Raw genomic sequence first — 20,087 nt, forward strand, 5'->3', positions numbered from 1 at the left:
CTTATGAATGGAGTAGTATTTTCAGTTCTATTTGTTGGAATAAAGTCTTTTAAACATGTTGAAATCATAATGATTCCTATTTGAGTGCCTTGTTTATTTAACCTATCAAAGCATCTCTCTTCATAATTGCTTCTATATATCTTTTTTGCGTGTTTATAGCTTGCATTTCATAGTTTTATATTTCTTATGTATAAGCAAGGATGTGTTAGAATGTTAATGTTTAGATTTTATGGAACTTCGAATTATACATACCTTCAGGATTAGTAAATATTTATCTCCTAAATGCCTCACATTAAATTAAAGTTAGGTTGGAAAGTATTTAATCCCTTTGCAAATGTGCCTCATTACTCATCTTCCAATAACATTTATTCATAAAAATAAACACATTTCCTTGATGAAATAAATCAAATATATTTTTTATAGAAGATTTTAGCTACATATTTATTCTGTTTTAGTAGGTAATTTTCCATGTTAGACATTAATTTTTCATCATCCTCCTGCTGCTACAGTGAATTACTTGTCTTGAGCTCTATATGAAAGTGATTCTTTTTTTCCATCCTTTATGGCAGAAAGATCTTCTCGTGTACTTATTAATTTTTACAAGTAGATTTAAGGCCTTTTTGCTTTTATTAATATTAAAAATATATCAGAAGATAATTTTCTGTATTTAACAAGTAAACCACATGAGATATTAAAAACTGTTACAGCCAGGCCATTTTCATCCTAAATATTTCCAGTTCTGAGGTGATTTCTTCCCAGTTCTTCAATTAAAGGTGTTATGTAATAATGTCCTAGTAATTGCAAAGACCTAAATATGCATGTAAACCAAGAGAGAAAATGTATGTGGGTGAAACCAGTTAACTATATTATCATTACATTGTATTTCAGGTAATAGCCATCTGTGTTAAGGTAACATTTAAAGGATGGGAGCTGAGCTTTGTTTTTATTTGTGTTGTGAGGAAGAATGATAATGGCTGTGGTGATATGAATTGGGAATAATTTGATTTTTGCTTCAAAGTAGATACAGATAATCTCCATTTTTATTGTAAACAATAGAAGTAGTTAAAAATGATAAGTAGAAACCGAGAATTGTACTTTTTTTACATGTGAATAAGTCACTTAAATCACTTTCTCATGGTAACAAGAAAAGTGCCTGATTAATTTCTGTAGTCCTAGAAGGCTTCCACTAAAGCCAATGTGATCCTAATAATTGGACTCATTTTTTTCAACCTGTCTGTGCTGAATAGCCATCTATCTCCAAAGTTGGTTCACCAGCTACACTCAACAACCTACACTCCATGGACTGTAGGATGCATACAGTATTCACTACTCTGTTAGGAAGATAGGAGAAAGACCTCCTAGGAACATGAAACTGTACTTTTTCCTCACATTATTATGACATCCTGTTGGCTAACAGTATATATAGGTATTGAATAATTAATTAACGTCCATTAAATTTTCTGTGCATGTTTTTGGGTGAGGTGGTTGTTTAAAGAGATTGGTGTATGTTTGAAATAGTCATTTGGGAGGTTGGGAAGGCAAGCATTAAGCTCATTTGAGGTTGATAATTATGATATTTATAATGGTGCTCATCTGCCAGTGGTCTCTATTGCTTATATATAGGCATAGAGAAAGAGGATAGATGGGTTTAAATAATGAGTGTCCTTTTGCCAGAGGAACATAGTAAAAAAAAACTTAAGGGGTAAGGGCAGTAAAGTTCTAGAAAAATACAAAATCAAAGCTGGTTGCAGAGGTAAGTTAAAGGAGAAAAGACTGATTGCAATAAAGAAATAGATACCAGTGAACTGGCCACCTGTTGTAATAGGCAGAGTTTCAAGTTGGAAAAAATGGAAATTGTGTTTAGATTTGGTGCTTAATATACTGATTTGGGAAGTAGAGCAATTTGAGATTGTGATTTAATCATTGAATGAGTGGCTTATATGGGAGAGTACATACAATAATTAGGGTCAGCAAGAATTGAGAACATTGTTTTGTGTATTAATTTGGATTAGATTTGCTTTCTTATTGCTGAAAATCCAAAATAACAATAGCTAAGTCAGATAAGAAGTCCCTCATTTAAAACAAAGTCCGATGTTGGCAGTACCCAAAACGTGTCAATTCCACAAAGTCATCAGGGACCCAAGTACTTTCCAATTTCAGATCTACAGGCAAACACATGATTACCATTTCCAAGGTTGCCTTGTGGTCTGAGATGTCTACTAGTGTTTCAGTCACACCGTGTCTATTTTAGGCAGCAGGAAGAAGAGGGAAAGGGTCAGTAAGATCTTACCCCTGCTGTCATTTCCCCTTTAAGATTACTTCCAGAATTCTCTCCCAACAACTTCTGATAACATGGTACCAGTCTTAGTTGAATGGCCTTATCTGGCTTTGAAGAATACTGGGAAATGTACTATTTTGGGTAGGTAAATTACAACCCCCCTTAATAGTGTAGGGGTCTCGTTAGCAAAGAAGGTAGGAAGGAAGAATGTGGGCAGTTAGTAGTCTCTGCCGCAGTTAGTAGTCTCTGCCACAAGTATCAATTATCCAAGCAAACAGCAAATTTTCAAGATGGTGTAAAGACAAGGAAGGACCCTGAGGTTCTCGGTCAGTTACAAGCATTAACAAGATCAGGTAGAAGAAAGGGGCTTGAGCTTTAGACCAGTATGTTTAGAAGATACTGAAAGAAATTAAGTAGCAATGGGATGCAAAGAAAAAACCAGTCATGCTTGTCAGTCCTGATGTAGAAAGAATATAAGAGGATTGCTTCCAGTGGTATCTAGGGTTTAGTTAAGGCAGAGGGAGAAGGAATCTGAGGAGATACACAGGATTTTGCTGATTATAAAGCAGTAATTCCAGAGATTATGGTAAAAGAATGGGGCCCTGTAGATGAGGTATGGGCTAGGTTGGGATAAGAAAATATAGTTTATAGATGAGAGGAGAAAGGATGTAATGAGTAGTGATTTTTAACCTTATGATCACCTATCCATATGAGTTAAATTAATCTCTAATTATGTAAATGTACAAATACTATATTATAAAAGTACTACCTGTATTATTAAAGATGCAAAAACAGAAATTTTTTAAAGAATGATTAAAAATTATCAGTAAAAATGCTGATTTTCTTTCCCACACTCTAGTGAGTTATCTTGCCAATCCCTGGGTCCCAAAGGCCACAGTTTCAATATAGCATAGGGTAGGAACTCTGTTAGGGGAAATATGAGCAAGCTGGCGTGGAATTGATCCCTACTCTGAAGCAGAAGCTTTCCTCTTAAAAATACGAGCAAGAACCCATAAAATTCTTGATAAAATTTTGGTAATACAGCAAGACATAGCAGAGTAAATTTGGAGGAAGAAAAAGTGAATTACCAGTTAGAGTTACTATCATGTGCTAGCGGTAGCATTTGATCTGTGATCTCAGCAAATCAAATAACCAGGAAACATAAAAAGGAAAAATATGCACTGGGTGGCTCAGTTAAGTATCGGACTCTTTATTTCATCACAGGTCATAATTTCAGGGTCATGGGATCGAGTCCGACATCAGGTTCCGTGCTCAGTGCATAGTCTACTTGTCCCCCCGTCTCTGCTACTCCCCCCCCCTTGCATGTGCATACCCTCTTTTTCTCTTTTCTCTCAAATAGTCTTTTTAAAAATGATTTTTTAAAAGGTGAAAATATATTAAAGAGGGAACCACAAAACCATTAGAGAAAGGTTGCATCATTTTTTGTGTATTTGAGATAGGTGCCAGTAACTTGTGGAGGAGAGGAAATGCAAGTTAAAGAGTTAAATTTGAAAAATTAAAACCATAGGAAAAACTAGAAAAATCATGTAACTGAGTATCTAGCCCCTTCAAGGTAAAAGAACTTTTCCAAGCTTGGAATTTGCGGGAGGGGGTGGGGGGAGGAAATAATAGCTTTGAGTACATAGATATTTCACGTCTCTGTGTTTTAAAACAGCATTCAGAAATTGAAAGATGGCATGATATTTGCAGCCAGTATGTTTGCTTTCGAAAGAGCTCATGTGATTCACTGTCGAAGAAGAAATGCAACAAAAACACTGGGAGAAGAAACCTGAACAGCTCACAAAGAAGAAGTGTTAGGGAGTTCAGTCAGTTACAAGAAGAAAAGAAGCTAAGACAGGCACAGATCTTAAACAGCTCAAAAGAGATGTGACTGGTATAAAAGGAGAGAGCGTTCAGCCATGCTTTAGGAGCTATGGGGTGGGGTTTGGGGGGGGCGATGATTAAAACCTTAGAGACAAATGGGTAAAGGACCTAGCCATGTTGCTTAAAGAAATATATATATGACTGGTTAAAGGTAGAAGAAAGAAAAAGAAAATATGGTCACATTTGTTATCAAAGCAAGAGACATTTAAAATGAGCATTTTTTTTGTTTGTTTTTTAGATTAGAATTTGGTTTTGGGTCACAGTGATGCCCAGTGCTGGCTGTTGTGCAGAGAAAACAAAAGCACCTTGTTTTTTATACTGTGTGGCAATGTAAATCTGTACAGTACTTTTGGAACTCCTTTTTTTTCTCTTGTTAATAACTAGATGCATCAAACCCTGAAATTTGATAACATGAAAATAAATGCATTAACAAATTAAACACCAAACTCTGTAATAGGAGATAGTCCTAAAAGCCTAGGTATTTAAAAAGTAGTTTCTTCAGATAAAGCTTTTAAAATTAAAAACACAATAAATAATTGTATATCATGTGTATCTTAATACATTCTTAAAGAAGATATCATCAAGTAGCCTTAATTGAATTGGAAATCTTGAGAGTACCTAACAGATACCCAAGCTATGTTTTAAAGCTCTAGTAAATAAAGCAGTGATAGGCCAGTAGACTAATGAAGCAGGATAGACAATATACAGAATTGGGCCTTTTTATCCCATGGAAGCTTAATATATGATAATGAATGATAAAAGTGGCATTTAAATCAGTGGGGCAGAATGAGCTATTCTTTCATCCATGTATTTATCTATGCAGAAAATGTTTATCGAAGGCCAAGCACTATCCTACATGCCAAGGGTACATCAGCAAACCAAATAGACTGAAATTGCCATCATCACAGAGTTTAAATTCGAGTTGAAGTAGAGACGGTGGATTAATAAGTAGAAGATGATTACGTGCTGAAAGAAAAATAAAGCAGGGAAGGGGGATGGTGTTCATAAGATGCCATCTGAGGGGAGAAACCTATCCCTCCTTTATACTGTGTAAAGAACTGCCACAAGACAGTTTGTTGAAAAGCAAACAACCCAATAGAAATTTGGCACATTTTTTTTCTTTTGTTTTGATAGCTACTAACTCAAAAAGGTGGATATAGAGCTATCCAGTAAATATGCAGTAGTTTTTTAGTAGTGAAAATGAAATATCACGTAAAATCTTGACACTGATAAGTTCAATAATACCAGGCTTTTTTGTTTGTTTGCTTTTGTGGGTTTGAGGAAATGGTGCTTGCATATGTTGGAACTATAACTGTATTTTGGTAATCTGTTTTGGAGGACAATTTAAGAGTAGCTCTCAAAGGTGGAAAAGATACACGTATATGACCTGGGTATTCCATTTCTTGGTTATTTGCCTCAGGGAACTCTTGAATGCAAGCACAAGAAGGTATGGTAACAAGATTTGTAGTAATGAACATCTGGGAACCACCTAAATGTGCTTTCATTAGAATGATATATCCATAGTGCTGTCACAGATTTCCAGGACATATTTGGAGAATATAAGAGTAAATTACAGGTGGTGTATGTACACACCAATGGTAACAATTACCACCAGACCTTTCACTTTTCCTGTCACTGGAAAAGCTATTAAGATCATGGTGTCAGAGTTGGTTTTTTTGTTTTGTTTTGTTTTGTTTTGTTTTTAGGTTTAGCCTTATCTCTAATGTCTTTATTAACTTTTTAAAAAGGGTGTGTATTTTTATATTTATATATATATATATATATATATATATATATATATACACAAGTAACTTAAACAGTTCTCCCTGTTAGCCTCAACTCAAGTTGTGTTTCCCAGTGTTCTAGCTCATATTATATATTTTATTAGTATCACTTTCAGGTACTTGGTGAGTGCTCTTGTACATGTGATTTTTCTGGTTGCCTTAACTTCCCAATTAAATTACAGGTCTTTTTAACAGCTTAGGACCTAGTCTTTCTTTCTCTTCTCCTTCTCCTTCGCTCCTTTCCTCCTTTCTTTCTTTTTGTCCTTTCTTTCTTTCTAACATAGTGCCAAAAGAGAAGACTTTACTTGATTTAAAGAAAATTGCTATTATCATGAATCTGTTACATTCTTTGGATAGTATTTGTGTGTTCTTTTTTTTTTTGTAAATAAGATCCATAATAAATCAGAGTTTTATCACTGAAGTTTATTTTTCCAAAGTTTATTTTTAAAGTTTTATTTCTAAATTCACTTAGATTTTAAATTATTTATTATTAAGAATGTATATTTTAAACATTCACTAATGGAAATTGTTCAGGTCATCTCATTTTTCTTTTCTTTGTAGGTCGTTTGTATGCAATGCAAACTGGAATGAAGATTGATAGTAAAACTCCTGACTGTCGTAAATTTTTATCAAAGCTGATGGATCAATTAGAAGCTGTAAGTTAAACACTGATCATTTATTTTCTGAGTGTTTTAAGTGGCATTTTATTACATTCGCTTATGTGTATTTTGCCATTTTAGTTCTTCCTCCTGGCAGCCATCAAGTAATGTCATTACAGCTGAGGAAAAACTAGGCACACTTTTTTTTTTTTTTCCAAAGATTTTATTCATTTATTTGACAGAGCACAAGCAGGGGAGCAACAGACAAAGGGAGAGGGAGAAGCAGACTCACCCCAAACAAAGCAAAGAGCCTGACACGGGGCTCGAGCCCAGGACCCGGGATCATGACCTGAGCCGAAGGCAGACACTCAACCAACTGAGCCACCTAGGCACCCTGACTCAATTTTTTTCATTCATATCTTACTGCTAAGGGAGTTGTAAGTTGTATTAAAGTAGATTTCAGTGTCTTTGCATATACCACTATATCTTGTTATTATAGGTGACCTTCAAGTCATTCTTTCATAAGTGACAAACCCTTTCTAATCTACTTCATACAGTTAAATGGATGATTGATTTGGGAATTCTTAAATTGCTCCTACAATAATGAAATGGACTACTTATTTAGTGAAGGACAACGAAAGAAATAGTATCAATTGCCTATAGTCTCTTTGTCTCACTCTTGGTACCAGGAGAAGATAGTTTTATGGTCCAGGCATTCTTCCCTGCTAGCAGAAATGTGGTAGGTGACTAATGGATGAGTCATCTTCTTGAACCATGATATAATTTCACAGGTCATATAGAAGTACCAATCCAGGGAAGATTGAATGAGTTGGATTGGGTATCAGTGCAAGAAGACAGGAATGACTATACTAATTCAACTTAATCAGGACTCCACCCTGTGCCTCCCTTGCCCAGCTGTCCTGGCTTTTCTTTTAACAGGGTCAGGGTCTACTTCTGGTAATTTATTTCTTCAGAGGCTGTTATATTAATGCCTGCAGCCTTTTATTTACTTAGTTATATGACCTGCTCAAGAGAATTAGAAACCTAAATATTTGACTAGTTGCATTATTGTTTGTAGAGAGAATTTTAGATATTTTAAAAATCAGAGCATTTGTAATAGTCATCCCAGAGCTTTTATAAATGTTGAAAGTTACTGAGATCAAAACCTAATTACATTAAATAGCCCTGGGCAGTAGGGTTCTAACTTGGTTAAGTATGGGTGTCTGGCTTTCTGACCCAGAGTCCCTGTCATTGCTACTGTTAACCACCCATTGGATCTAGTGGCGCCACTGATGGGAATCCAGCTGCCCTTGAAGCCTGTCTGTCCTTCTGCTTCTAAAGTGGTTTCTGTAGATACAGGAAAAATTTGAGTGTTCTTTTTTTGAAGATGAGGTTAGGGAGTGAGAGGAAGAATGTGTCTCACGCATAGCAGTACATTTATAAAATCATATTGGTAACAAACTTTGTATAGAATATATCTCTTTATTAATTTCACAGTATAACAGCAATAACTAAACTATTTTATGGATAAAACAGAATTCAGAATAGTTCTTTATAATAAGGAAAATATAAAATCACATTTGTAAAGGGACTCAACAGGAGTTTATTATCTAAATTAAATAACAGGTAGAATAAATCTATTCTGTGGTGAGTCTATCCCATCTGCCTGTGCTGTAATGTTTAGAATACAGTTGGAAAACTCTTTATGTTTTTCCTGCCAGATATTTCATGTTGAAGATGAGGTAAAGTGACATATTCCCAGTTTTTTTTCTAGAATTAAATCTACAATTAGGGCGCCTGGGTGGCTCAGTGGTTAAAGCCTCTGCCTTCAGCTCAGGTCATGATCTCAGGGTCCTGGGATCAAGTCCCACATCGGGCTCTCTGCTCAGCAGGGAGCCTGCCTCCTCCTCCTCTCTCTCTCTGCCTGCCTCTCTGCCTACTCGTGATCTGTCAAAAAAAAAAAAAAAAAATTAAATCTACAATTAAAACATTTCATAACATGGATATAGTAAACTAGTGTTACATGTGGGGTTTTTTCTCGTTTTTGTTCAGGATAAGTATAGCTATAGCTAAAACATCTTTAAATTCCAACATTAAATCTCTTGTAGAACTTACGTTATTCTTTTGTAACAATGAGAATATTTATTTTGCTGATTTTTATAAAGAATCCTGAAGCCTTTTTTAAATTTAATTTTTTACTTTATAATGTTTCTGAGAAAAGCCATTTTTAAACAGTTAGTATGGTACTCAGATCTAATATTCCAAAAAAGCCATTTCATTCTAGTACAGCAGTCGGAATAAGTAGGAACTTAGTTTGTTGTGTTTAAAATATTTTAAATTATTATGTGTGTAGGAAAAGGATGTACTGACTGAAAGTTTACAGTTGTGAATTGTGTTAATGAGTTATATATTTGTCTAAATTTTAAAAACTTTTGTAATCCTTTTCTGAGTTTGTGATTTCATACTGTAGAATTAGATCTGTTTTACACAGTATGCTCTAAGCGATACTGTTTCAGGATATAATGATTTCTGTAATCATATTTTTTTATATTTGATAGAAATTGAAATGGCAACAAATTAAAATTTTAAATCATGATTAGAGAATTTCCTAATTCCATTTTTAGGACATCTGATAGTTTATTGGCTGTTATTTTGAAATACTTGTCTGATGCTTTACATAGTTGGGTGTGTTATCTTTTTATTCTTAGTTACTTTGATTTTTAGAGCTAAATTATCCTTTCAGGTTATCATGAGTGTGTCTTCAAAATTTTGTTAACATTGGGTTTTATTCTAAAAGACCTTGGGCTAAGACAGAGCAGTTTTTGCAAGATTTCATTGATACATCTTTTACTGAAATGAATATAAAATAATTTTAAAAGTCTAAATTGGTGCTTAGGATTATTTGTATTTAAGCATACATTTCTGTGAATCCAAAATCTTAAGCTTTCTATCTGATTTAATTTTAGCTTAAGAAACAGTTGGGTGATAATGAAGCTATTACTCAAGAAATAGTTGGTTCTGCTCATTTGGAGAATTATGCTTTGAAAATGTTTTTGTATGCGGATAATGAAGATCGTGCTGGACGATTTCACAAGTAAGTAAAGCAAGAGAAAAATTAAAATTGTAAGTTTAGTTACTGTATGAGGAATTACCCAGTTATCCATTGGATACTTTTAAACTTCTTGATTAATGATTTAGATTTTTTTTAATTACTTATAGAATATCAGAATGATTGGCATTACAAAAACAAGCCTGTCTTTTTAGAGAAAATGGCTGATAGAAAAATAGCCAGGGTAGATTTATTTTTTTCGGTAATTATACCCCAATCAGCCATTTTTTAACATTTGGTAAAATCTAAGATTTGATTTTAGCCAGCAACAGCCTGGTGCAGTGATACTGATTTTTTTAAATTGTCACAAAACCTGCTAATTCAAATGATTTGTCATTATATTGTAATGATACTTAAATGGAAAGAAACACACATGGCTTGATACAGATTCAGATAATACTGTAATTGCTTCCCCGCCCCAGAGCGTGTACATTTGTTGGGCAGGGGAGGTTGCGGTTGGAGGGGGCAGGCAAAGGGAGACGGAGAGAATTTTTTTTTTTTTAAATATTTTATTTATTTGACAGATTACAATTAGGCAGGGAGGCAGGCAGAAAGAGAGGAAGGGAAGCAGGTTCCCCGCTGAGCAGAGAGCCCGATGTGGGGCTCCATCCCAGGACCCTGGGATCATGACCTGAGCTGAAGGCAGAGGCTTTAACCCACTGAGCCACCCAGGCGCCCCGGGAGAGAGAGAATCTTAAGCAGACTCCATGCCCAGAGCGGGGCTCAATCTCACAACCCTGAGCTCATGACCTGAGCCAAAATCAGGAGTTAGACAATCGACTGAGTCACCCAGGCACCCCCATAATTGCATTTTTTAATAAAAAGTATACTATAAAACCTTGCCGTAGTATATTTATTTGTAATATGAATGTTAGTACTTTCTCCTAATAACAGATTACAGAAGGAGCTTCATTGTGTTCTTGAAATCTAATTTTATTTAAAACATTTATTTCAGAGTACTGTTGTAAACACTGGAGTTATTTTTTTCTTATGGTTACATGACTAATTCTGCAGCTTAATGTTTTTCATTTAACTAAGTCAGCTTTTTCTTCTCTTTTAGGAACATGATCAAGTCCTTCTATACTGCAAGCCTTTTAATAGATGTCATAACTGTGTTTGGCGAACTCACAGATGAAGTGAGTGTATACACTCTTTGTTGCTTCAATAGCCTGAGCTCAGTATTGTTGCTCTCGATGAGTGTTGTAACTGCATTTGGCCTGTCAGAAATGTAGTGTAAGCAAAAAAATGTAATTTTAAATTTTCTGCGGGCCACATTTGTAAAGTAAGAAGATGAAATAATTCTTAATGATTTACTTTTTGTAGTAAATTCCTTAAATCTAGTGTGAATTTTACAGTTGAGCAAATGCACAGCTGTGTTGGGCAGCATGGGTTTAGCATGTGATTTTATTAAGTGCTTAAATATTACTAATCCTGCTTGCTATTAAATTTCTACACTGTTATTTGATACATATACTGGAGTCAGAGGCTTTTAGGGTTTTTTTTTTTTTTCCTATTTCATTTTTATTCAGGAATATTATGATTTGTTTCATTGTAAAGTACACAGATTTGTTATCTTCTGAGATGTTTCATATCCATTTTAGCATTTTGTTTTTCTTAACCTCTAAGATAAGTAGATCATATACTCATTTTATATATGAGCAAATTGAGGCTAAGTGACAACAACTTAACTGCTGTTAGTTCAGTGTTGTTTCACTGTAGCACGCTTTGCTATTGGCATGGAAGATGTGTTTTTTGAGAGAGGAGATACGAATCTAGAAATAGAAAAAGAAAAAAAGAGCTACAAATGAAACTGATAAAGGTATGTTATATTAATGATTTGAAATTTATGAAAAGTATTGCTTTCTGTGACATGATTTTTTCCTAAATGATGAGCAGCTCATAGTAAAATTCCAAACAAAATAAAGTATGATCTGTAAGATGTTTACATTTTCATAAAATAATATAGCAAAACTGCAAAAAATTCTTTATATTTAAAACAAAGATTGATGATTATAAGTCAGATTTTTGCATTACTGTGAAAGTGCAGAACATTTCAAGGTTATGTCCGGTGAATAGCAGTTTTTTATTATGTGGGATTGTCCCTTTTATTTCAAAACATCAGGCATCCCTGGCCTTGCCCACACAGCATTTCCCAATTATTCCACTAACCAGAAACCACCCCCAGATATTTCCAAAATGCCCTCTAGGGTATGGGGCAGTGCCCATCGAAAAGTCATGTTTTCAAGTTGCCTTGAGATAGAGTAATACAAGAGAAAAATGAGACCCGAAGCATGAAACCTAAAATGCTTCCCAGTGGTTATTCCTTTTTTTGTGTTCTGAAGGCTCTGTGGATCTGCTCTGTTTAGCAACCTCTCTGCTCCCATCTTGTGTTATGGCTGATCTGGAGTTCTTTTTCCTCTGTGTACAGCACTGTACTAGCTACTTGAGGGTACAGAGTGGTTTAAACATGATGATGGACTAGTCCTCTTTAGAGTTTTAGAGAATTCAGTATGTTTTTAGAAAGTACCAGGTAGGGTGAAGGAGAATAATGGGTTCAGATTAAAAAATAAGTCATAAGACAGATCAGACAATAAAAGGCCTGGCATCTTCAGTTAGTGGATTTTTTGAATGAAGAACTGTACTCTGATTTGCTTTGTATGGTAGGAATTGTGGAATGAACTAGGCTGAGGAAGAACTACAAGTCATTTGACAAAAGAACTAGTTAATGATTATTGTGGAACTTTGTACAAGGTAGGTTCTTTACTTGAGGAAAAATAATGTGTTCAGACCTATTATAAATTTTTGTCAGCACAAACATAAGTCAGCAAAAGACTCCTGGAAATAAGAAGACAAGGAATCTGCACAACAGAGATGACAGTTGAAGTTCGATTAGACACACCCTCACGTTAGAGGATAGTTTTGATAGAGAAGATGGTCAAGTAAACATTCTGGTAAATACTTAACATTGAAAATGCAAGAGGAAGACAACAAATACAGAAATAAGGAAGTGGAGACACTCAGGAGATCAGCAAAGATCATGGTACGGCGGAGCGCCAGACTAGCAGGGCCATTTGCCCCGTACTTCCCAGAGGGCTCTCCCTGCCTCGCCCATCTGTTGTTACTTAGGGGAACTGCTCCCCTATCTCAGAAGGAAGGCAACAGTTGTTTGAACTTACAGGTGTCAGCCATGAGGACCCCGGATAATAGGTGAAGTAATAGATACAGGAAAAACAAAATATCTGGAAGTCTTAAGTGAGTAATGCAGGTTTTGTTTAAAAAAAAAAAATTTTTTAAAGATACATACATAACCTGCACACATAATTAGCATGAGGTCCATCTGCATTTCAGAAAAAAATCTCGGTTTATATTTAGGTGTCCTTAACAAAGAACAACTTCCTTAGTTATTTGAACATAGCAGCTAGGGCAGGGACTCTGAATAAGGCAAACAAGAGAGCTTCAAAAGGAGTAGGGGAGATTGTAGAGACTGAGCATGCTAACGAATATATGTAGCAACAGAGTAAAGGGCCATTTCCTAGAATGTTGGCACTCTTTTCTTTTCCTGTCTTACCTGACCTCTTCTGCCTTGCACTGGTACTAGACTAAAGTAGGAAATGGCATCTGTGTTGGTGGTTAAAGGACCCAGCTAGCTGGAAGGATCTGAAATGGCTCAGAGAAAAGAAGTTAGGCATTCTAAGACCAGCCTAAAAGGGAAGTTCTTATTATTTTATTGGGCTGAGGTTATTCCTTGGGCCTTCATCATGTAAGTCATCATGTAATTCATGCATATATATATATATATGTATATATATATATATATATATATTTATTTATTTAAAGATTTTATTTATTTATTTGACAGATAGAGATCACAGGTAGGCAGAGAGGCAGGCAGAGAGAGAAAAGAGGAAGCAGGCTCCCTGCTGAGCAGAGAGATGTGGGGCTCAATCCCAGGACCCTGGGATCATGACCTCAGGCAGAGGCTTTAACCCACTGAGCATGCATATTTAAATCAACAGTCATATAACCCCAGTCATGCATATTTAAATCAACAAATATGTATATGCACAATTAGTGTGTAATTACATGTAGGTGCTTTTCACTAACTTACACATGTTAAAACTTGCAAAATTTGGAAATTCAGGGAAAGTTGTGTGTATCAAAATTCACAAACTGCTTGACACACAGTGCTGATGTTTCTCATATTCAATACCATACAATGATCTTATCCTTATATGACTTGTGAACTGATATTTGCCCATTAACTGAGGTTGACTAAATACATAAAGTCAGCCAACAAGGAAAGGAGAATATGGGTGAGACTGTTCATTTGCCACTGACATAATCCCTAGGCCAACCAGTTTATCAGTGTAGTTACAAATTCTTTTCTCTCACTTTTAATGTTGTTTTTTTGTTCCGTCATTTTCCATGTCTGGAAATGGCATCTTCATTGTCATTACTGAGATTTAGATTTTTCAGAATGATGGTGTGAAATGTCAAATAATTGTAAACCAAGCTCCGCTGGCTTAGTGAAATAGGGAGAAATCCACTCTAGCTATGACTTCAGCAGCTTGTCATCGGTACAGATGAGCAGTATGGTGATTGTTATCAAGCCTTTCCCCTAAGTCCTCATTGTTGTCTTAAGAAAATCTGGGGCTTATACTTATTTACTTGTGATTTAAGCCTGATGTGCCCAAAACAGGGCACAAACTCTTATAACATTTATTTCAAAATAACTATTAAGAAGATGAGCTGTTTAAAAACTATGGGTATAAACTGGCTACTCAAAGCATTTACCAGTTTTAACTCATTCCCTCCTTTCCACTTCCACTGTAGTTACATCCTGTACTTGGAAAACACTAGCAGACACACAAACAGGAATCAGAAAGGTGGGAAAAGAATGAGTTTAAGGATTTCAGGTAGGCAGATTTTTTTTTTTTTTAATATATCCTCCTGTAGGTATAGTTCAGGACTCTTTAACTTATTTGTTTATTGATAAGGTAAGTACAGTGCTGCATTTAACTAGAGAATATGCCAGAGCTTTTTTAACAAAGCTAAAACTTTCCTCAAAAATAGTTGTTTTCCTTGCTTCTAAAAGAATGCTCTTTTGAGAAACACTAAAATCTCTAACAACAGAAAATGGGGAGCAGAAAGGCATTATAACTGTCTCATAATTTTTATTTGTGTATTTTAAAATTCTCTTAATTTTATCATCTTTATAAACAAGGGAGTGGTGGTTTTTAATATAACACTGTACTTTTTTTTTTTATTAGCTTATAATGTATCATTTGCCCCAGGAGTACAGGTCTGTGAATCACCAGACTTATACATTTCACAGTGCTCACCATAGCACATACCCTCCCCAATGGTTTTTACATTAATGTTTTCTAAAATTTTTAAAATACTACATTTTTTTGCTATCAGCTCTGAGAATTTATTTTAAGAGAGATAGTAGTCATTAGAGGCCAGCCCCGCTGAACTCTAAACCAAGAAGTCATTTTACTTCTTTGGACTTGTTTTTTCTTCTGTAAAATGGGAAGCCTGGATGAGCAGGTCTCTGAGGTCCTCTGCAGCTCCACCAGTCTCTAGGAGTGTATGTTCCACATGTGGGAGAGGTGATAAAAAAGGAACAAAAAGCAAAGATAAAAAAGAAAAGGAGAGATGCAAAAACAGTTTTAGGTTAGAATCTACAAAAGGAGGGGTGAAAACTCTAGGAGGTTATATAAATGAAAGGAAAAAGACCCACTGAAAATATGATAGCACAAAACAAATTTCTAGTAGGAGGAAGGAAGAAGAAAGCTAATATTGCAACATGGGGAATGGGCAAGCTGAACACCTGGGGCCATCTGTAGGACGTGTATGTGAAGATTTTGAGTCTTCTAATTAAATTCTTTTTAGCTAATGTTCCAGTCTTTTTTAAAAATTCCACTGGTTCACAAGCTACATGACTACAGTTTACCTAATTTATTTTCCTATTTGGGGTTCTTTTTCTCTAAAACATATTTTCCTCTGTTAACTGTTTTATTGAAGTACCTAACAGGGACTGTTCACTTCCTGGCATTGCAAGTCCAGGCTCCTATCTATGGTACTTCTTCCCAGTCCTCTTTTATGTTCTTCAACCTGGTCTCCCTTACTGCCTGCCCGGTTTCTGCCATTGATAACTGTTGTGTTTAGCCTGCATGTGTAAGCCTTACCTTCTCATTGAGTCAGCTACATTACTCTTGCCCTTACATGAATTTCCCTATTCTCTCAACTGTTAGAGTCTTAACTCTATGAATATTATAGTGTAATGTACTACGTTAAGTTTTGTGGATTATTTTTTGGAATAAAGTATACTGCAGTCTCTTCAAGAGGGGACTTTGTCTCGTTCTACTCTTACATCTTCTTTGGCATTAAATGTAAATTTTTGCCGAGTGAAATCTCAGGGTAAAAAACAATGGCTGATCGTTGATATTTCAGATATTGCTACAGTTCAGCTTTTCATTTTTCTATCTGTAGATGGAGATAATGTTCAGACTTGTTTACACAGAAATTCTTTCCTAAGTCTTCTAAAATGTTAATAGATCTCTTTTACTCACAGCATTTTTCTTGGTTATTTCCTGATATTTTTCACATCATTATTCATAGTTGCACAAAAATGAAATCTATATTTTCTTTAGTCTACAACTCTTTTTTAAAGATACTTTATCTGCCATCTCCTATCTCTGTTTTAGTTACACCTATTTAACTCTTTTAACTGTGCCTTTTATACTTCCATCTCAGTATTTAAATATGTTATTATATAAACTTCTAGCATTTCTATAGCTATATAGAAACCAGTGTCCCAGTTTTAGGGATAGAATCACCAGAATATATAGTAAAATTTATAATTTTGTATTTTAAAACAAGGGATGTTCAAAACATAAATATTTTGTTTCCTTCCTATGGCATCTTGTGCAGTCTGTTCATGGCCAATACTGTTGATAGACTTTTATTGTATTTTAGATTTGTTTCACTTTTAGCATGTTCAGGAGCAGAGAGCATTTTGCCTTTTTCCTTTGTAACAAAGTCTTTTGTTTAGGTTTAATACTGCTAATTTAGGAAGAACATAAAAATCGCAAGTAAAAGATAATACTTGTTCTCATCTGCTGAGTTTCTGCTAATTTAGGGGAATCAAATGAATATGGTATGTTTTCCTGCCCTCACAGAACTTGTGTTCTAATGTGGGAAGAGAAGCAAAATAGCTAATTATGAGGACCTATGGTATAGTAATGACAGAGTACAGGGAAGATATTTCACTCCTGCCATTTGCCTGGCACTATGCCTGAACAATTTAGATATACCTTACTTCATCTTTTACAACTCTGAATTATAGTAAGAAAACCAAGAGTCAGGAAAATAAAAGTAACTTGTCCTCACATGCTATGGCCCAGAACATCACTTTGTGTGATGAATATCCAGCCTTTTTTTTTCCTTTGTAATTTCCATTCTGTTGCAACTAACAGTTTTGTAAAATACAAGTAATAATTGAATTACTAGAAAAGTGAAACTTTATTAAAAGGAGACCTGTAAAATCCAAGCCAATTTGTTACAGGTTTCCTCAAGGCTTTTAGTTTCTGTATGGTCTTGTCACAAACTCATAAACGGTTTGGACACTGGAACTGGGACCACATTTTGATTGGCACTGATCTAGAGCCCTCTCTGGAAGCCCCCAGAGAATCCTGTTTACATACCAATCTGAGTCTCCCTGCTCAGAAACAGAGCTTTGCAACATCTCTGCAGTGATTATATATATGAATCGCAGGCTGGGAAAGAGGTAATCTGTTTAAAATATCCATTTGTACTGAAAGATTCTGAATTAAGCCACATCTTTTTTTTTTTTTTTTCAGCATAACAGTATTCATTGTTTTTGTACCACACCCAGTGCTCCATGCAGTCCGTGCCCTCTCTAATACCCACCACCTGGTTCCCCCAACCTCCCACCCCCCACCTCTTCAAACCCTTCAGATTGTTTTTCAGAGTCCATAGTCTCTCATTGTTCACCTCCCCTTCCAATTTCCCCCAACTGCCTTCTCCTAACTCCCCATGTCCTCCATGCTATTTGTTATGCTCCACAAATAAGTGAAAGCATATGATAATTGACTCTCTCTGCTTGACTTATTTCACTCAGCATAATCTCTTCCAGTACCGTCCATGTTGCTACAAAAGTTGGGTATTCATCCTTTCTGAATTAAGCCACATCTTATTGGTAACCTAGAAAACCATGATAGACCAGGAGAAGTGATGTGCTTACGAAAGGATGTGTCCAGGACGTACACCATACCTTAGGTTTTCATGCTCTTACTGTATGTACACTGAAGGTCTCATTCTTAGCATTTACAATAACAGAAAAATATGAGGGTAGTATCTCTCTTACTAGAGTAGGAATTCCATATACTTTGAATTCATTTCTGTGTAATAATTACCGCTTAATCTTGAATGAATGGTATGTGTTTGCATGCAGCGTTAGGATAATGTGACTAAGAATACTATAGGCATTGGCCTCCGAAGTCTATATGCGACTTCATTAGCTGTGTGACTTTGGTCAATTACTTGAATTATGTAAGCCTGTTCCCCTGTCTATAAGGTGAAGAAAATTGTAATGACCTGTTTTGTCAAATACTCCTAGATTTCAAATGAGAAATGTATGTAAAGCCTTCAGTAAATAGCAAATGCTTAAAAAACACAAGTTCTTGCTTTTACTACTAGATGGTTAATGTTTTATTGTGCTATATTTACAAAGGGCATCAGCAAATACATGAAAAATTTAATGGAAACCATCCCAAACAGCTCAGTTTTATATATTTATTTAACATGAATCTATTAAAAAATAGATGGGCATTATATACTATATACTACTATATATGGAGGTCCAACATGTGCAGTTAGAGTCCCAAGAAAGAGAGTAGAAAGAAAATGTAGAAGAAAAGATATTTGAGGAAATAACGTACATTTTCTAAATTGGATCCAACAAGTTCAGTGAACCCAAGTAAGATAAATAAAAAACCATACCTGAGAACATTATATAGGCAAACCAGTGAAGTTGGGTGGTGGAAGAGAAAATCTTGAAAGAGCAGTCTTGGCAACCAATACATTATATACAAGGTAACACTGTTTTGAAGGGTGGTTGACTTCTCATTTTTTGAAAAAAGTGGTGGCAAAAAGATAATGAAATAGACATGTATAATACTGAAAGAAAGAAAAAAAACCTGTGAATTCAGATTTCGAACAAAGCTATCCTTCGAAATAGGAAAGTAAAATAAAAGACCTTTTCAGCAAATTAATTCATTGCTAGCAAATCTGCTCTAAGGAGCTAAAGAACTAAAGAACCACAGAAACAAAGTTTTTTAGGCTGAAGGAAATGATAACAGGTGGCAACTTGGACTTAGAGGAAGGCGAGAAGTACACTGAACATAGTATGTAGATAGATATATTTTTTAAAAAGCTACATATTTTCTCTTTTCCTTCATTTCTTTAGAAGATAACTGCCTATTAAGTAAAAATTATTATACCTGTACATATTTGGTAAACCCAAAAGAAGACAGAAAAAGGGAAAAGAGGGTAACAAAATCAGATGGGACTAATACAAAACAATTAGCAAATTTTAGGCCTGAATATAGTTATATCAGTACATACTATATATGTAAATGGACTAACACTCTATAAAAGAGGCTTTCAGTCTAGATTAAAAAAACAAGCTATAACTTTATACTGCTATAACTTTATACTATTTACAAGAGACACCTTTTAAGTACAGAAACACAGATATTTTGAAAATGAAAGGATAGAAAATACTTAATGCAAATACTAAGTAAACAAAATTCCAAGTGAACACATTAATATTAGACAAAGTAAACTTTAGGAAGATGTGTTATTAGAAGTAAAATGGGACTTTGAATAGCAATAAAGGGTTCGGTTCATCAGTAAGATATTACAGTTATACATGTACACAAAATAAGTCTTAATTAAAGAAAACAAAAATTGATACAAATAAAAATACAGAAAAATTGATAATCATAGTTTGAGATATTAACACTCCCTCAGTCATCCTTAGAATAAATAGTTTGAAAACAGTAAAGTTAATAAAGACTGGCCAAATACTGGCTAGAAAGTGGAAAAACAAAGAGCTTTCATACATTGCTTGGTGAAAATGATAAATGTTATAAACACTTTGGGAGAAGATGTTTTCTTTTTTTTTTTTTTTTTTTTTTTTAATTTGAAGCTAAATATACACCTATTCTTTTACCCAGCAATTCCTCCTTGGTGTTTATCCAAGAGAAATGAAATCTGTGTCCAGAAAAAGACTTGTTCAAGAGAGCTCATAGGAACTTTATTCTTAATAGCTCAGGGCTGGAAACAGCCCAGATGTCTACCAACAGAGGACTTGATAAATGAACTGCTCTGTACTGAGATCTAAA

General features: G+C 34.9%; 1 protein-coding gene across 3 annotated transcripts in view; it reads left to right on the forward strand.

The window, feature by feature from the left end:
- Positions 1–20,087, forward strand: part of LOC111147602 (vesicle trafficking 1) — a 64,499-nt gene that overhangs the window by 10,942 nt on the left and 33,470 nt on the right. For all 3 annotated transcript variants that reach the window (XM_022503742.1, XM_022503741.1, XM_022503743.1), the window contains exons 2-4: positions 6,508–6,602; positions 9,512–9,639; positions 10,715–10,790. In XM_022503742.1, coding sequence (XP_022359450.1) covers positions 6,508–6,602; positions 9,512–9,639; positions 10,715–10,790 — 299 coding nt within the window. The remainder of the gene's footprint in view (positions 1–6,507; positions 6,603–9,511; positions 9,640–10,714; positions 10,791–20,087) is intronic.

The sequence above is a fragment of the Enhydra lutris genome, unplaced genomic scaffold, assembly GCF_002288905.1.
Source record: "Enhydra lutris kenyoni isolate GAN:26980312 unplaced genomic scaffold, ASM228890v2 scaffoldscaffold17, whole genome shotgun sequence".
In the NCBI taxonomy this organism is placed as follows: domain Eukaryota; kingdom Metazoa; phylum Chordata; class Mammalia; order Carnivora; family Mustelidae; genus Enhydra; species Enhydra lutris.